Source organism: Pollicipes pollicipes, unplaced genomic scaffold (genome assembly GCF_011947565.3).
Source record: "Pollicipes pollicipes isolate AB1234 unplaced genomic scaffold, Ppol_2.1 Scaffold_6686;HRSCAF=7923_pilon_pilon_pilon, whole genome shotgun sequence".
Taxonomy (NCBI): Eukaryota; Metazoa; Arthropoda; class Thecostraca; order Pollicipedomorpha; family Pollicipedidae; genus Pollicipes; species Pollicipes pollicipes.
In genome coordinates this window covers 28,757,555-28,776,036 of record NW_023596921.1, presented here as the reverse complement: position 1 = coordinate 28,776,036, position 18,482 = coordinate 28,757,555, and the positions used below count along the sequence as shown (strand labels likewise).

General features: G+C 55.7%; 1 protein-coding gene and 1 long non-coding RNA gene across 2 annotated transcripts; both read right to left on the bottom strand.

Moving 5' to 3' along the window:
- Nucleotides 1–1,222: 1,222 nt before the first annotated feature.
- On the bottom strand, nt 1,223–5,431 carry mus312 (mutagen-sensitive 312). The gene is made up of 3 exons (XM_037232221.1): nt 5,252–5,431; nt 2,654–2,826; nt 1,223–1,573 (listed from the first exon to the last, which is right to left on the bottom strand). The coding sequence occupies exons 2-3, from the start codon at nt 2,798–2,800 to the stop codon at nt 1,451–1,453; spliced, it is 270 nt and encodes an 89-aa protein (XP_037088116.1). The 5' UTR covers nt 2,801–2,826; nt 5,252–5,431; the 3' UTR covers nt 1,223–1,450.
- A 6,837-nt stretch (nt 5,432–12,268) lies between these two features.
- LOC119107706 (uncharacterized) lies at nt 12,269–17,637 on the bottom strand. The gene is made up of 5 exons (XR_005095259.1): nt 17,471–17,637; nt 15,920–16,056; nt 14,472–14,547; nt 13,571–14,097; nt 12,269–12,676 (listed from the first exon to the last, which is right to left on the bottom strand). It is a non-coding gene; the product is annotated as an uncharacterized LOC119107706 (long non-coding RNA).
- Between the last annotated feature and the right edge of the window lie 845 nt (nt 17,638–18,482).

Here is an 18,482-nt window from a genome sequence, read left to right as displayed (position 1 = left end):
ATCACAACGTCGGCATGAGTAGACGAATCAGATGACATAAAAAGCGCAAAACGGCCAAAAATTAACATACTGAGTTGTACCTTTGGACGGCAGAACTGTTGTGACGCACATACCTGTGACGTCATAGGTTGCAACTTGTGGATGGCGTTTTGCAGTGGGGAGCGCGGACGCCATCATATCCCCCCGGTTCAGTTTCGCTGCAGTACGTTGGTGGTTAGTTACCGTGGCACGAAAACTCAAAGTTCTACCAAATTCGTTTTGGCGACGAGATTTTCTTGCAACGCATGAGCAAAAGCCTTTTGTTATTCTTGGTCCTTTACAAGCGACTTTAAGGGCTATTCGAGCATCACATTGACATTAAAATATTGAAACAAACATAGGGGGATAGTGACAGAACAAATTTTTTGGCCCTCCCGTGCCTTGACACCTCGATTTTGTCTCTGCAAGCATACATTGGACAAGCCTGTGGAGCACAGGCCACCGCCTTTTGCCCCCAAGACAAGATTTAAGGTTACAGTGACGAGGACATTCTTCCCGGGGTAACGCCCACATGAAGCCCGGGGTTTAGTTTGCAACTGCGGAAACACGACACACACAACAATCGAATATAATATATCACACGTCAAACGTGACGGCGACGACCCAGCACTACTCCGCTGGTCCAGACCGTTAGAAGTGGTACAACAGTAGACGTCTCCTGAATTCAGCCCATAGCATTAACCACATTCCAGCACCATGCAGACAACACACAGCCCAACGCACATCAATGAGAACGTCGGCGATGTGGCTTCTTCGCGCTTGCAACGCTCTAAGCGGTCGACTCGTAGTCACGGCTAGAGCGGATGATACTACCTCAACGCGCACCTGGCAGCAATCCAAACCACAAGAACGGTCTCATTGGCAGTTTAGAAGTTGCGGCACACCGGCATACGCACGCCCCCATACTCACACCTAATCACCCAAACACCATCGCGCATCGGTGTAGCACGCGATCTCGACTTATGGGCGAGCCATGGCGGCCAGTCACCTGGAAGCGCGGTGGTCGCGGGCACTCAGGTTACCCCGGTGGCGTGCGGCCCCGCTCCGCACCGCGGCCGGCTCACTGCGGCACTGCGGCCCGGCCCGCCGCGGCGCTCGGTCAGCAGGTCCCCCCCCCCCCCCCCCCCCAGACACGTGCACCATCCGGCCAGGCTCACGTGATGCACGAGCAGCAAACACCACAGGCGGTTCACGCTCTGTATTATCGTCAATTAAGTCACTTGAGCACACACGCACGCTCACACACACGCCCGCACACACCAAGGCAGGGGACAACGTGACATATGCATACGAGAGGAAGCAGGAGACACCGCACACGGTCATGGTGACAGCTCAAGCGACAACCGTGACTTCCTCTACAAACTACTGACTCTGTAAGGTATCACTGTTACGAAAACGGCAGTTTCTCGATCTAATTGGCCGTTTTCTTTGGTGATTTTTTCTTCTGAGTGGGCGCCCGCTTTTTAGGCGACGCTTTCTTCGGGGATCTCCTCTTCCGTCGGGCACCGCTGCTCTCTGTTCGAAATGTCACGCACTGAAACAATAAGAACATCGTTCATAATTGAAACCCCAGTCACTGGCTATGACAAGCAACAACAAAAGGTAGCTAGACCGTCTACAACACGCAGCAGATTTGCATACCTACATATACCCGCACGTGGCAATCACAATTCGTCACCATTCAAACCAGCCTCGCCCCGATAAACAGACAACACCGGCCGTAGCACACATGCCGCATGATATCAATCATAGATAACGCTTAGGGATTGGCCGGCTTCCGGTGTTCAAGCCACCGGAAGTTTGATAACTAGGTCGTGAGATTGACAGCATGGCAATCAGCCAACCGGTAAGACACGCTCAAAAGAACGGCGCCCAACGCTGATTACCGCAATTGAAAGGATTTGGCCTGCCGTACGGGCGGTAAAAGTGTCTTTTCATGGAACGAGCAGAAATACATTAATACAGAAAACCAGCTTTTGAGGCATTAAAAGACGCCGGACAACGCGAATGTGCCAAAAACGTTTGTCTTCGACTGTTATTGTTTTCGACTTGTTTTCATCTGACTGTAACACTAGCAAATAGCACTGCCATGACTGAATCAATGTCAAGTGCTTGCTTTCCATGCAAACGTGCGCACACCACAATTTTGCAGAATTGTTGCCGCGCGAAGACTGAAGTCGCGGCAAAAACAAAGGCACCAGATCAATTCGCATACACCTCAACTTTCGACAAATTGTCCCATTTTTCGTTTATTGGCTTTGCTTTGTTAGACTACAGCATTATTTTAGATTCGCCATATGCCTTTGAACCTTGTGTGACAAGCCGTACCTGTCTTAACTTTTGTCTAGCTCATTAAACAAACCACACTTGTTCGAGCCTTCTCAAGGCAGTCATGCCGTCACCGAATATGATCTGAGACTCACGAGACTGGATCCCTGCCCTCAGCCCCACCCCCTACCCTCTCTCCTTCTGGCTAATGCCACGTCAGTACACCACTAGGTCATGTACCATGAGGCTCTATTATTTCTGATCCACTGACCACCCCATGACACCACCTGCCTCCATCCAAACACAGCGTGTCTGCCCGGCCCGGCACCCTGAGCGCCGGTCCCACCTGCTCGTCCAGGTAGTCCATCAGCTGTGCGAGCTTGAGTTTGACGCCGGCTGCCTTCAGCTGCTGGTGCAGCTTCTCCAGCCAGACGGGCTCATACGTGAGGATCTGGCGGTGCAGCTCCGGCCGGGAGCGGAAGAACGACAGCATGACGGCCGGCACGTCCGGGCCCGACACTGCGGCGCAGGGCGACGAGCGCTTGGCGTTATGGGCGGCGTCACGTGACGCCAACGACAATGTGTGACGCGATGAATACTGTACCGCTGGACGCGGTGTGACGTCAAGGATAGTGCCAGACAAGTATGACCCTCCGGATGTTGTGGAGTATGAGCGCACCCGTGGGGCTATGTTATGCATCATGTGGAGGCATCGGCAACGTGTGCCGATAGCCACTCAAGCACACGCCGCAATGTGATGATAAAGGTCCTGAAACAAGGCCCGACAGTGCTTCGGACATCGCGTGGCAAGGCCGGGCGTAATGTCATGGACTCTCACGTTGCAAACGCTAATCGAAATGATTCAAGCAGTCCGAAAAAGCAATACCGAACATATCTCCGAGAATCCTTTCCTCGTGGATTCAGCTATAGCCCGCATCATGTCACGCGGCCCATCCGCCCACGCTAGCCCACTCCAGAACCACAGCAGGCTGCAACAGGCGTGCTGCCGCTGCAGCAGGGTCGCCTCCCTGCGGGCTGCCCGGCCGGCTGGCGGCCGCCGCCCACCTGCCGCCCTCTGCAGCCCACCTGTCGCCGCCTGCCCCTGGCGTCGGGCATACCGCAGCTGTCGGCAGTCACGGCCGACGCCCGGCTGACCGCCAAACAACGGGAGATCCCCCTCCCCCTCCCCCCCCCCCCCTCCTTCTGCCCGTCCGGCCTGCATTCACGGTGGACATGGGCAGAGCGGAACCTTCTGATAAGGAAGAAGGTTTTAAATGTTTCAAGAAACATTTACATGCTCTCGGGAAGATAAGTGATGCCTTTTCAACGGCGATTTGAAACATAAGCCACTGTTACCAGGCTTTCAGTAACACAAGACAGGGGCGATACATTGTTGTGGTAAAAGATCAAAAAAGTTTTCATACTGTACACATATCGTAATAATAACTTTCATACAAAAGTGAAATTTTGTGGGACTAGAACGTCAGACAGCCTGCTTGTTTAAAGTAAACAGTGCTTACAGGGAGCATCCCATCTTTTCTGTACTCTTCACTTATCGTTACATTAGACGCAGACGATTTTATCAGTAGTACCGGCTTCCTCGAAATTCTTCTGAAAAGCTCAGAATTTTTATTTGGGGTGGCCGACTCCGTGGGAGAAATCTTATTTGACTCCTAGCTGATCGCTATGAAAGTAACACACTTATTTGTCTTGCTTTTTCCAACGTTTGTGGTCTGTAATGTTTGCAACACACTTATGTGTCAAAATTGCTCTTAATGGAATTATAGCAAATGCTACGAAAGCTTGAAACACTCCGCTTAGACAAAAATGTATGCAAACATGAAGCTATCATCTCGCGAATTCAACAAAACGTTATACGATCGTTTTGATTTCTCGCCTACGGCGTTCGCCACAGCGGGCCTTATCGAGGTGCACTTTGGTTTTGGGAACGGGAGTATCACATCACCCGTGTGACACACTGGTTCAAACTTCAACCCACCAACTTCTCGCTAACAGACCCTTGTCCGCTGGGGCAATCACAAACGTTGTTTTATTCGCACCAGAAGATGTGCGCACGGTCGTTGTCATAACGATGGTCGTCACGACTGTGGAAAAGAAGCGTAGTGCTGTTAAGAAGCGTTGACAGCGTAATTTGGATTCGAAAATAATTAAAACTTAAAAAATTAAATATATTTATTACGCATTGACGGTGCTGCAATGGCCGTAGCCAGTGCTCTCACCAAACGTACTTAGAACTGAGGTTTCACTTGAGTATGCTTCTGAAATATGCCACAAAAGGTGGGATACTCTGGGTAACAAAAGTATCGCGGAAACGACACAAGCGTGTTCCCCCAGGCTAAGAGCGCTGCTGGTTGTCCACCAAGGTGGTTAAATTTCTGCAATGTATCGAACAGCGGCTAAATCAGTTAAAACGCTGGATTTAGCAAATTATCATGACACTAATCGGCGTATTTTTGAGTTAATTCAATCTCAATGTGATAAGATTGTTCTTGAAAACCAATACATCGCTGCAAATATGTTTTCACTTGTTTAAAGTTATTCCAACGTCCATCAATATATGTATATATATATATATATATATATATATATATATATATATATATATATATGTCCGAACAATATAGACGCCCAATCTCCATGCATACATACATTGCATAAATGAATGGATCCATTACGTGGACAGGGCTGGCATCAGGTTCCCAGCCCGGTAAGTTTGTTCTAGTGCTTGAACGCTGACCTATCAACTCCACTGTTGCCACTTAATCTACCGTCCGACGGCAGGATGCACTCATTTAACCAAATCGTGAGCTTCGAAAAACGCATTTTGCCTTTGGACGGCTGCGCACGGGTATAACGCAAGAAGGTGACCCTAGAGACCACCCGATCTCCGCCGGCCGCTCTGCCGGGAGGAGGCGCGCCTCACCGGCCTGCGATGGCGTGATGTCCTCGTCCTCATCGTCGTCCAGCAGGCCAAACGCCTGCGCCAGCCGGGCGGCGGCGCCCTCCGAGCCGGACGACTCCGAGCCCGAGCGGGAGCGGCGCCGAGCCGGGCCCGACACGGCCGACACGGGACTGCCCCGCTCCTGGGAGGACGGCGCCGAGCTGTCCCGGTCGGCAGCCAGCGGGACGGCACCGCCGCCGTCCCGGGACGACAACGCAGCACGGTCCCGGCTCCGTGCCGGCGGCAGCAGGCCGGCAGGGTCGTCCCCGACCGGTGTGTCCCCGCGGGGGCCGTCCCCGCGGGGGCCGTCCCCGACCGGTGGGTCCCTGCAGGAGCCGCCACCGGTCGGTGGGTCGTCCCCGACCGATGGGATACCGCGGGCCGGCGGGTGAGTCTCCTCGTAGATGTGCGACAGCAGCGCCACGGCCTTGCGGCGGGCGATCGGCTTAACACCGATCCTGGCCAGCTCCCGCTGCGAGAACGGGACGGACGCAGGTGAGACGATCGCCGGGAACGGGTGACGTCATGTGCAAGCACAACGTGTCACGTCTCGGCAACGATCACACAATCAATCGTGTGTCACTAAAGTGCCCAGCCAAACTAGGTCAGGGATACTTCAAAACGGAACAACCAATATCAGGTAAAAACACAGAAGGACATTAAGTTGTCAAATGGCACAAAACTTCACGGCTCCCATACCATTAAGACGGATCAAATTTATGTCTGCCTCCTCAACAAAGCGGGCCGGGGACTACTCTCGCTTCCAGACGCCCGTGCTGACCTTGAGGTCCGGCGTGAGCATGAGCACATAGTTGGGCATCGGCGTGGTAGAGTCGCGCAGCACTACGCGGTACGGGTTGACTGGCGTACGCAGCGGCGGGCCGGCTCTGTCGTGCCCGGCAGCCGGCGTGTCCGGCGGCTCGGCGGCGGCCGGGGCGCACCGCCGGGCCGGGGTGGCCGCGGGCTGCGCGGCGGCCGGCGTGACCGGCGGCTCGGCGGCGGCTGGGGCGCGCCGCCGGGCCGGGGTGGCCGCGGGCTGCGCAGCGGCCGGCGTCACCGCACCGGCCAGAAGGCTGTCGTCTCGCCACAAGTCGGAGCTGTCCCGCCGGCCGCTGCCTGAGCAGGCGTCGGGGCCGGTGTCGGCAGGGGACGAGCGAGCGGCCGCTGGCGGCGCGCGGACCGGCGTGACCGGCGGCAGCGGCGGTGGCGGTTCCATGAGCTCGATGTAGCCGCCGTCGTCGAACCCCTCCCAGACGTCGCCCAGAGGGGCTTCGGACGGCGAGCCAGGTGCGTCGGGCGGCTGCGACGCGGCCTCCACCGGCGACGACGGGACGCTGTCCTGCGCGGTGCGCCGCCGCGGGCTGGGAGACCGCAAGCCCGCCGCTCGCTGGGAGGGCGCCGACGGCGGCGACTCCAGGATCTGCACGTCCGAGTCGGCCGAGGCCGGCCGCGGCGTCGTGCTGGCCGCCGGGGACATGCCGGCCGCCGGCCAGCAATCCGGAGTCAGCGAACCGCCGCGAGGCACACCGCCAACCGGACCGTTGGCCGTGCCGTCCTCCCTGCCATCACCCGGGCTCGATCCAGTGCGGGGCCGCTTAGACGCCGGCGCCGCCGCCGCCGCCTCGCAAGCATCGGCCGATTCGCCGCGCAGGGCGACACTGGGCCGTTTCCGCTGGCCGACAGGAGAGCGGTCAATAGCCAGAACTCCGTCAACATCCCAGGTCAGGCCAGGTGCGCCGTTAGGAGCCGGAACCGTGTGGCGTTCTGGGCTTGCCTGGACGGGGACCATCTCGTCAGCCGCGGTCGGCGAGCTGGCGCCGGCGCCGGGATCACCGTCGTCGTCAGAGGCGGTCAGGTCGAACAGCTCGGGACTGCGTGGCGGCGGCGGCGGGGACGACCGCACGGTCTCCTCCGCTGCCTCGCTGACGCCGTGCCGGTCCTCGATGTGCCGCGCCAGCTCTCGCAGCCCGTAGCGGCGCGCCAGCAGCAGCAGCTGCGGCAGAGGCTTGGCGCCGGCGCCGCAGTCCGCCTCGCCCAAGTACAGCAGCCGGACGAGGACGGTGGCGGCGCGGCGGCTCACGCCCGGCAGCTGCAGCCGGCCGCCGGCGGCCGTCGCCGCGCGGTACAGCGCCGGGCAGCGGACAGCCAGCACGGCGGCGTGCGCGGACACCTCGCCGTCGGCGCAGAGCAGCACCACCACCGGCGGCCCGTCGCCCGACCGCAGCAGCGCCAGCAGTTCGGCGCCCAGGTCGCCGGCCCGGCCGCGGAAGCACGGCGAGCCGTCAGAGTCGTCAGCGGGGCTCCGCGTGGAGTGGGGCGGCGGAGCGGCGCGAGCCAGGCGGCACTCGTCGGGAGGGGCGGAGGTGGTGTTGGGAGAGGCGGACGTGGTGTCGGGAGGGGCGGACGTGGTGCTGGGAGGGGCGGAGGTGGTGCTGGGAGGGGCGGACGTGGTGTTGGGAGGGGCGGACGTGGTGCTGGGAGGGGCGGAGGTGGTGTCCTCAGGGGAGAACTCCCCACATGAGGGGCGGGGCGACGTCGCTGACGGACACTGAGCCGCCATCCACTGGCTCGGACGTTGCGGCGCCGTCCTCGTCCTCAGAGTCTGATGCAGGGACAGCCAGTGGAACGGCGGGTGGAACGTGGCTCTGCCGAGAAACGTCGACGTCTCGCGGAGAGTTTGAGGTAGGCGCAGCAATCCTCTTCGGGGTTGTTTGTGAGCGGTGCATGGTTGTCTCGTTCTCCTCTTCACGGAACTCATCCGGGGGCGACAAGGCACCTCCCGGGGGACTATTCAATGATAACTTACACATTTCTCGACTACAGCCTGCTTCTGATGAAAGCCTCATAGGCGACGAGTTCGGGGTTAAATTTATCTCCACTGTTCCAGTAAACGAAAGGCCTTCCGCTTCCACTGTTACATCGCCTTGCTGAGACCCAATTCCCGGTTTTCCTGGCGACTCCGTCTTCGGTGTATCTCCCGTCGCGAGCCAGCCGGCCCTGGTTGGGACCGGTTCCTCCCTCCCCGCCGGTCCCGGCAGCGGCGTCGCGCCTCTCCCGGGCGTCTGCGGTCGGCCGGCGTCTGCCGTGGTGTCGGCCGCGCCGGCCGCCAGCAGCAGCAGGGCTGCCTGCGTGGACGACGCAGGGTCCTCGTCCTCCTCCTCTTCCGACTCCGCCGATCCGGCGACGCCACCTCGCTGTGAGAGCAGGGCGGGAAAACTTAAATACAACTGTACGAAACGCCATGCCGAGTTCGGGTGAACACTGCCACACGCTGGTTACATAATCCTCCAAAAACTCATTCCTGAAGTAGCAATTGTTTTCGTCTCAGATCAGCACCCTGATGCCAGCACAGGGCAGAGGACGGAAACTGCAATCGCACCGTGTGAATGATAAAGGGGGGGGGGGGCTATCACTCACACACGCGAGTAATACTCAGAAGAGTACCAAATCCCCTTAAGCGCCGACGTCGACTACCAACTCATCGCCGCCGACTCCACCCAAGCCGCGCGTGGGGGCTGGGCGCCGAGCCTGGCTCACCTACGACACCACCCAACCCGCGCGTGGGGGCTGGGCGCCGAGCCTGGCTCACCTGCGACTCAAGCACAGCCACGCGTGGGATGGCTCAACGCTGAGCTCGGCTCACCTGCGTCAGACTGAGCTGGCCCGGCACGAGCGCCACGTCCCGCAGCAGGCTGGTGATCGGCGCTGAGCCCGGCTCACCTGCGTCAGACTGAGCTGGCCCGGCACGAGCGCCACGTCCCGCAGCAGGCTGGTGATCGGCGCTGAGCTCGGCTCACCTGCGGCAGACTGAGCTGGCCCGGCACGAGCGCCACGTCCCGCAGCAGGCTGGTGATCGGCGCTGAGCTCGGCTCACCTGCGTCAGACTGAGCTGGCCCGGCACGAGCGCCACGTCTCGCAGCAGGCTGGTGATCGGCGCTGAGCCCGGCTCACCTGCGTCAGACTGAGCTGGCCCGGCACGAGCGCCACGTCCCGCAGCAGGCTGGTGATCGGCGCTGAACCCGGCTCACCTGCGTCAGGCTGAGCCGGCCCGGCACGAGCGCCACGTCCCGCAGCAGGCTGGTGATCGGCGCAGAGCACGGCTCCACCAGGCCCACCAGCTCCGGCACGTAGTAGTCTCCCTGTGGGTGTGGCGCCATGTGCTAAGGCTGGAGTGCGACTGTGAGCTTACCTGCGGTCAGCACTCGGAATTTGGCCACAGCGTTTGTGCGTGCGAATCCGAACCGAAGCATTTAAATTGCACTCCATAAGATTGCCGCAATCAGAGCCTTACTAAGGTATAAAACGGCCTAGTTCCAGAGCCTGAGCGGCATCAGGCCCCCGGCTGGTGACCCAATGCGCCCACCCAGCCACCGCTTCCCATGTGACTGGTTGGACGCGACGCCAAGCGCAGTATGGTACAACTGTTCCCTTCACGAAATTACGACACTTCGAGGACGTTGGACAAAGCAAACAACATCACCACGCCCAGCGTATATTACTTAACCATGTTTTGTCGCTTTATGATAGCACACAAAGGTTGAACTTATACTTCTCACAGATAGCCATGACCCAGAGCACCAAGGGTCAGAATTTCACATCGCAGGGAGGACAAGATTCCATCGCAGACTGAGCGAATGACCAGCACCAAGATAACAATGCGTCAACAAGCTCGGCCGCCCGGCGAAATCCACGCGGTGCCGACACCCACCCACTGCCTGGCTCGATTCAGCCCCCTCCCCCCCCCGCCGGTGGCGCCCCTGACCGCTGACCTTGCCCTGGTCCAGCTGGGCTGCCTTGTCCCAGAGGGGGGTGGCGTCGGCTGTTCGCTGACGGCGCCTCGGTAGCCGCCTGTCCGTCGGCACCTCCTCCTCCTGCAGCACGGGGTCGGGTGAAGACGGACTAGAGGACTGAGCCACGCACGCGCGCACGCCCGCACGCACGCGCACACATGGATCTTACGCAATGGACGCGTCCTGCATGCATGGTAACTTACGTTAGCTGTAAGATTAACCAGCGCATTCCACTGACAGATATCAACAGAGTGACCGCCTGTGGACGGAGGCGTCGATTCACACCGGGCGAGGCCACCCATCCACCGCCCGGGCGTGGTACCACATCCACTACCGCTACTGCTTCAGTCAGTGGTACATTGTTTTCCTGATGGTGACCAACAAGAAGCCTCGCGGTGTCCGATACCACACCGAAAGCTCAGTCTCGTAGATACTCGGTTGCAAAGCGCGACATTCACGTTGTGCCCGGTCGATGGATGACGTGTACTTGAAGAATGGCTGTTTGAGTGACGAACTTGGGAGCACCGTGCCGCCTCTCACACGGCAAGTGAACGAGACGGCGGTGGTCCGCACTAACCCAGGCGAGCAGCTCCGCTACCTTCTCACAGAGCCGGCGGTCGCGCTCCTCGGCCGACACCAGGGTGAGGGCGGGGGGCGCTGCCGGTCCCCTCCGGCCGGCCCGCCTCCGCCGGCCGGCCGCTTGCTCCGCTGCAGCGGGACGGCGTAATTAGTCACGTAATAGTCGGTGTACAGAGGGTGTCCGCATCAAACGTAGGGCTGTCGGCCGGACACGGCGGTCACGGCGTCATCAGAAACACAACAGCGCTCATCTAATGGTGATTAACTGCAACGGCATGAACTCATGTCAACTCATTACCCCACCAACGTCCTCCACCTGACCACTGCCATATCCTCCCTGCACACCACCCGCCTGCCACAGGCCGCGCCTCGCAACGTGCCTGGGAACCCCGCGCTCACGGGCGGCAGCTGGGACCAATGCCCTCTCCTCCTCCCCGCACACCACCCGGCTCCCGCAGGCCGCGCCTCACGACATGCCCGGGACCCCGCGCTCACGGGCGGCGGTGGGCGGCAGCAGTGGCGCGGGCTCGGGCGGCAGGACCGTCGTGTCGCGCTGCGCCTCCACCTCGTGTCCGAGCCCGAGCTCAAGCAGCTGGGTCTCGGCCAGCCGGCGGCGCCGCTCCTCCTCGTCCCGCAGCGAGGCCGACACGGCCAGCGCCAGCTGCAGCTCGGCGTCGGCAGTCACAGCGGGCGCGGCCGCCCGCCGCCGGCCCTGCCGGCAGCAGCAGCCAATCAGAGACGGAGCGGGAGAACTACGGCAGACAACGGCCAATCACCGGTGATGACGTGAATCACGGTCTATAGCAGGCGATCAGACGTCAGAGGTGAGGAGTGCCAGCCAACCAGACGCGGGGAGTAGGAAGAAGCCTTCCACCAGGAGAAAATATGAAACCTCTCCACACCATTCCAAACAAAATTAGCATCGATTACCTGGATTTGCGTCAGCCCGATTAAACGATACCGACTTTTAGAACTGACTTATCATGACACTGATTTGCGATCGTCGCTGATTAAGTGTTAGGTTTTACGACCCACTTCTGCTACAATGTGAACACACAAACCTTTTACTTTCAAAATATCTGCATCAGCGAGACTGGCGCCACGTAGAGAACAGGCCGGTGAGGAGGCCGCTACAAAACAGCCCAAGGCTAGCGTAAACTAACTGCAGATGTCTAAAGCCCCCCCCCCCCCCCCAAGACCCTCACTCCCAAAAATATCCACTACCCTAGAACTCCACGAGATCCTGGATCCCTTCTCGGCACCACGGTGCCTCCACCGTGCCGCGACCTGCCTGCAGCGTTTGACCTAGCTACTCCTCCCTGGCAGAGAGGCGCCGGTGCATACCCCAGCGGCGACGGTGGTGGCGGTGCGGGCCGGCCGGGCGGTCCTCGTGGCCGGCAGGCCGGCGGCGGCGCGCTCACCCGCCTGTCGCTCCTGCAGCTGCACGGCAGCCAGCAGCTGGGCGGCGCTGAGCCCGCGCCGCTCGCTGCACAGCCTGAGGTGGGCGGCGCGCGCCGCTGCCGAGCGCAGCGGCTGCAGGCACACAGGGCAGTCCGGCACCATGGCGTCGCTGGCCGGCGAGTCGGGCCCCGCGGCCGGCGACGCTGATGCCGGCTCGACCCTGGCCGGGTCCGGCGGCGGCCGACACCTCGCGAGCTCCGACGCCCCGCTGGCGGCTGAGGAGTCGGACGGCAGCGCGGCGTCTGGGCACGGGGACGGATGGACAGACGTGGACAGCTTTGGCGGAGGGGTAGCTTTTGAGGACTTTGACGAAGGGACGGATCCCGATACGCCCGACGAGGCGCTGGCTTTTGGGGGGTATGGCGGAGGGTTGGGTTTAGGCGCGCCCGATGGAGCGTGCAGTTTGGTAGACCGCGTCCGACGGGCGGGCGAAGACGGTCGCGCTGCGCCGGCCGCCGCGAAGGACTGTGACTGCTGCCGGACCGCCTCGGTCACGTTGACGGAGGACCGCGACTGCCCGATGGTGGTCGAAGGCACACTGCTGGAGGATTGTGACAGGCATACCCTCGTCCGAGACCTGTGACACAAGGCCTCAGTGTGAGGCGGCGTCTCTTTCACTCCTGCCCACGGAGCGGACATTGAACACATGCTGCGTCCACCAGCACGCGGAACAACCCGTGCAGCAATTGCTGATGAGATTAGACATACCGAAGAAGTTGTTCCGTACAGTAATTACTACAGGGACTGATGCCAAGAAAGTTGTCCAATATGGTTGTTCTTCGATGGCTATGGTGTTGTTTTTCCAAAACGCAACTTCCATACATAATTTGGGAACTCTAGCTCCAAAATGCGGATTTCACGCAAAATTGAGTCGCCATCACCAGACAGCAACGTATGCTGTCATTTCCACGCTTCTGTTTCTGCACAAAGCATCTAATGGCCCATATGGCCTTCACATGTTGGCCCAATTAGCACAACGGTCTCCCATAGGGCCCGTTAACACCAAACCTTTGCAAGATGATTGCAGACCAACGTGCCAAGCGCCGGCAGAAAGAATTACAGCGTACAAGTCGGGAGAAGAGCTCACACCATTCTGCACAACATAAAAAATTGGTGGACATAATCCTGTAACCACCAACAACAACCAACTTCTACTGCCAACTGGCACCCACTAAGAACTGCTCCGTATTAACGCCAACAAATGTCGCGTAGTCGCCACACCACTAATCTACGTGCTGAGCGGCAATACCTGGCGCCATTAGGTCTTAGTTTGTTATTCCTTTACGCTGAAGGGCGCGCCTACTGCTTGGTTCACTTTGCGACCAAAATCAGATCTTCACTTACTAGATCAAACCAAAATGGCAAAACCAGCGACTTCACCACCTAGTGCAGCTACAACCGGGCCCGCTTAAGCAGGGCAGCGCCGACCCCTGACACCCGTACCTCTCGCGGCACTCTTGTCCACCTGTACCTGGTAAAGCAGACGCTGTCCGTGAAGTCGTCGCTGTTGTCCAAGTCCGGGCGGGCGGGCGGCGGCGGGCCGGCGTCGCGCCGGGCGCCGCCGCCCGCCCGCCGACTCAGCTTGTTGGCGCGCTGACTTTGCGACATGACTCGAGTCCGACTCGCCTGGAGCACCGTCACTCGGTCTCCCAGGCACCGGTCGCGCGGTGGCTGCTTCTGCCGCTGTGGTCAGCCACCGTATCACCGCGCTGCATTGCACCGTCGTCCCGCGTGTGGGTCGAGCGGCACCCGCATCGCCCGACACTGTCGTCACGGCTCACGACCAATCGTCGCACGGCACGGCCTGCCTCATCCGAACTGAGTCGTCTCGACTGTTCCAAGCACACACGGCAAAACAATTATGGTAATTTTGAAGGGACTTCCTCGTGGTTTCCATTACATATTTGTTCTCGTTTCGCGGTACTTTTGTTCGCGCTCTTCCACCTCTTTCCGGGTCAGGTATGGAATCATTTTCTTCAGCTTGATGTCTTGGTATACCTGAAAGGAATCACATACAGTACTGGTTGTAAAAAACTGGACAACACACAACATGAATAACTTTGTACGACAAAAAAAAAACACCGACTGGCTTTGAAGCACACATCTGATATAAACACGCAATGGAATTTACACAAAATGCTGAGAATACTGCAAGTACTTCTAATAGCTGACATGCCATCTTTTCTTGCCATCGAAGTGATGTTGCTGTTCTGTGTCCTGTACAAACAGCAACAACAAATACATTCACAATAATCATAGTTTAATCCTAACCATAAAACATAGCTACCACTGCAATGACGATGCTCTATTGTCACAAGAAGTAAATTCAAACTGTGTGAGTGCTTGACAAAAGCACTACCTGTTGTCCATACCTGTCTTTCCTCGTCAGTAAGACCAGGTTCGTTTAGATGAAATTTTTCAGTTGCTCTTGTTCCATATGCCTGATAACTGCAAATGTGTACAATGTTAACATTGACGGTTTTATTTGAAAAAAGATCATCTTAAATGCCACGCTCAGACAATCTTATGCCCAACTGTTGAATGTGCAATAAATTATCAATGGATACCTACATGCAGTGAAATATTTCAAATGCATGATGTGATCATTGCATGTATGGTATGCCCGATATGATGACGAAGATACTACGCTATGTAAAACACGTTGCTCCCAATGTCGCCTCCGGCTACATGCGACAACACCGTAAAAACACCAGGCACTTGCACTCGGGCACAAAACACACTCGGCGCAGTCAAAAACAACATTATAGTTTCTCCTCTGAGCCCTGAGAGTTGGAAGCGTCACAACTTTGCCAAGGCCTTTGGCCTTAGGCCAGGCATCTGGCCTTGTGTACAAAACAAAACATCGGCACTGGCCTGCCTCTGGTCCCATACGCTTGAGCGTGAGATCAGTGGGTTGTTGCGAGACAACCCACTAAACTGACAATGCCTGGGAGTCGCGAGACAAGTACCTATGGCTCATTGGCACCATGAATTTCATCAAAATAGCCAAACAAAAAGCTCCTATAGCTGGTAGGCGGCCACCCCACTCACATGTCTAAAACAGGGAAGTGCTTACAAAGGTCGGCCATGATATGATGTGATATGATATGACACTCGTGCATGTCCCGTCGTCCTAATATACTAAAAACGTTTTTGAGACTGCCAATCACACATTGCTGAAAGCCCAACACTAGCCAGTTTACCTGACCACAGCCAGAGAACCTGTCTGAAATGTGGTAAGCTCTAACACACAAGATCTGATGATATCAGTCTGAATAACCCAACCATCAGTATGTAATGCTGCCACCTCATTTCAATCCCTCCACAAAACTATAAACATGCTTTCTGATTCAATAGTTTTAGCAGATACAGAAATGGTGTTAGCTTCAAAAAACAATGTTACCAGCAACACTTACCTTGGACCTCAGCTTCATGATATTAAACCAACAGCTTTTGCTCAACCTCGAATTTCGTAACCCAAAGCAGTTGACTGCGCCTCCAGCTTTGCATTTTAAAACACCCAGCCACTGGCCTTGGCTTGCTTCAATTTTCCAGGCTTGATAGCCTCCAGCTTTGGCTTTGATCTCAATTTTGACTACATGCCTTGGCCTCTAAATTGGCTTCACAACCAGAAGCCTGCCTATCCCCACCCATGGCTGCTAGAAATCAGGTCATGTACAACAATATACACACATGTAAAATCTCACTGTGACTCAAGTGAAATGCTAAGCACACAGGAATTGTATTAGCTGGAAATATGTCCTGTGAGGACTTTTATCAGGGTTACTGGCATAAATACACATGAAAAGTCCATACTTACAAAGCAAATCCCATCAATACTGAAGATACCACTGCTCCAAAAGCCACTTGGGTTGACAGTCTAGCAAGTGGAGTTCCAGCTATAGTTTTAGGCTTTCTCTTCCATTCAGGCATGTCCACAGATTATTCACAAATTACCTGAAACAAGGAAAGATGTATTCAAAATGAGGGTTTAGGTATGCTTTGAGGCTGAATTAGATTGGTATGATCTGCCAATTCAACTTGAGCACTGGTATCCTTCTACACACATACACACACATACTAAGGATAGAAATGCAACATGTTAGGCCTTAGGGCTGGGTTAAGGATGTGCAACAATAAGTTTCACAGTTGACCCTGTGGTATCATCATAGTTGGCTACCACATGAAGCATTCACAATCCTCATAGCCACACCCATGGTCTAGGGGAAAGCTGCTAGATTTCTTACCCAGCGGCACTAGACATGGGGACAATAGCACCGTCAGCATATTATTTGGCCCTACTGCCAAGGAAAGGCAAGCTGGCAGATGTCAAAGAAGGTTCCATCTACTCCAAGGTGCTTATGCTTCAGCATCATGTGACACAAATAGCCATGCAGTCCTGTCTGTTGAAATGGCTGAGAGGAGATATGTTAAAATTGGATGTGCAGCATAACTTTAGTGGTTGGTTGTGGGAGCATGCATAGGCTTCCATTAGATAGTGTTCTGAAGCTAAAAGCCATCCGTTTAAGCCATTGCAGCAAATGAGACAGAAGTAACCAGAAATCAAGCAATTTAAACATTTTAAGGTATATATTTAAAAACTCCAGGCATGGCATGGTTTAATAGTGTGGTTGATGCTGCTGAAAACTGTTTGGGTCTTCAATCAGTGGTTGCACAAGCTGGCTTCTAGAAAGCACAACATTTGAGTGGGGCTGGCCTGCTTTTACTGAAAAATGTTCCAAGTTTCACACAACTGCATCATGCATTAAGGCACTTAGTTCAGTGTGAGCACCAATTTTAGCCCATATTTTCAGTAATTGTGATAAGGCAAAAGCAGTTTCTAACAAAATATCAAAAAAACATCTTCCCCAAAACTATGTAGAAAATCAGAACAATTTGGGCCAGCCTGGGTTGATTGCATATGAGTGTGAGGTTGAGCATGCCACGCTGCATAGGTGTCTGGCACAGTTGATAGGATTCTTCGCAGACTGGGCACCTAGTGGTATTACACCCACTATGGAATAATTTGGGTTTTGAGGTGCATCAATGGCAAGGGGTTATGCTGCACCTGGCGCTCACAATCCTTAACCTGCCTAGATCATAACAATGCATACCATTAACAATGAACTTCATAGATAATTGGGGTAACCATGAAATGCTCAAGTTAAAGGCAACTGTTTTATACTGCTCATCAACAAAACTTATTCAAGTTACAAAATACGGTTTGAGCAATGATTCGGCATCATTCCAACAAAGGATATATTGCTCCCAAGGCGCTGAACCCACTACTCATTTAATAATTTGCTCAATAACAGGTTATTTCGCCCCGGCCTCATCGCCCATTACTTATCAGCACGCAACTGAACTTGACCTTTTCAGTGCTTGTTATGCAGGAAAACTTCGCTGAAAACCTTGTTCATCATTTATTTGCTTCTCGATGCACGTCACATAAGCATTCAAACCTAGGGAAGGCTGGAGGCTCTGCCACGAGCGGCCCCTTGCTGCCTCGGCCCCAAGACCATAAAATTTCGTTAGGCTTGTTTTTGGCGGCAGATTCGGTAGAAGCAAATGCGACGCAGGCAGAGAAATGGCGCAATGGGAGTAGCCATGTTCTAAAGAAAAGCTCAGAGTATAGACAATAAAGGAAATACTACGATACAAAGGAAATAAATGCACAGACAAAGAGTTAACATTGTTTTGGGCTTTCTAATAATTTTAGAATTAATTTGTATTAATGTTTGCCTCCAAATGCAATCTTTCGGCCTATCACCATATGCTTACCAGCCGCCATGCACCAAACGGGGTTGATCGTACATTTTTAGGCCAAAAACCTACCTTTGAGTACCAATATTAGTCTATCGGACAAAATGAATTGACGAAACGAACAAAATGCAAAATGTGTATGCGTGCACACTTCTTTAAAAGCGCAAAATGACATCAAACCGGCCAGATCTATCACATTATTGGATCATGCGAGACATCTCAACATCATGCCACGCAAGGCGTTGCATGACGTTGCATGACGTCGAAGCATTGACAAGAAACTTTGTATGAGTTATCGCTAAGGAGCTTTCAAAATATTAAATTGTGGTCGAGACTAGACGAGGCCGGTTGGGATGAGTAGGACGGTATGAAGCTGGACTGCCGTACAGAACCAAACAGAACCGGACGGAACCGAACGAGGTTGGACGGGACCGGACGGAATCCGGGCTGGGTGTGTGTGAGGGGGGAGAGGCGGGGCCGGACGGAAACGCGCGGAATCGGGTCCGAAATGGGACCAGATAAGATCGGATGTTAACGGACGGGACCTGATGTGACTGGACAGGACCGGGTGGAACGAGATCAAACCAGACGAGACCGGACGGGACAAGACGGGTTCGGAC

Excerpts from the sequence above, each read along its gene's own strand:
- mus312 (XM_037232221.1), bottom strand. The coding sequence starts at position 2,800 with ATGCTGTCGTTCTTCCGCTCCCGGCCGGAGCTGCACCGCCAGATCCTC. Across the intron at positions 1,574-2,653 it reads TGGACTACCTGGACGAGCAG|TGCGTGACATTTCGAACAGA; the intron begins GTGGGACCGGCG and ends TTATTGTTTCAG.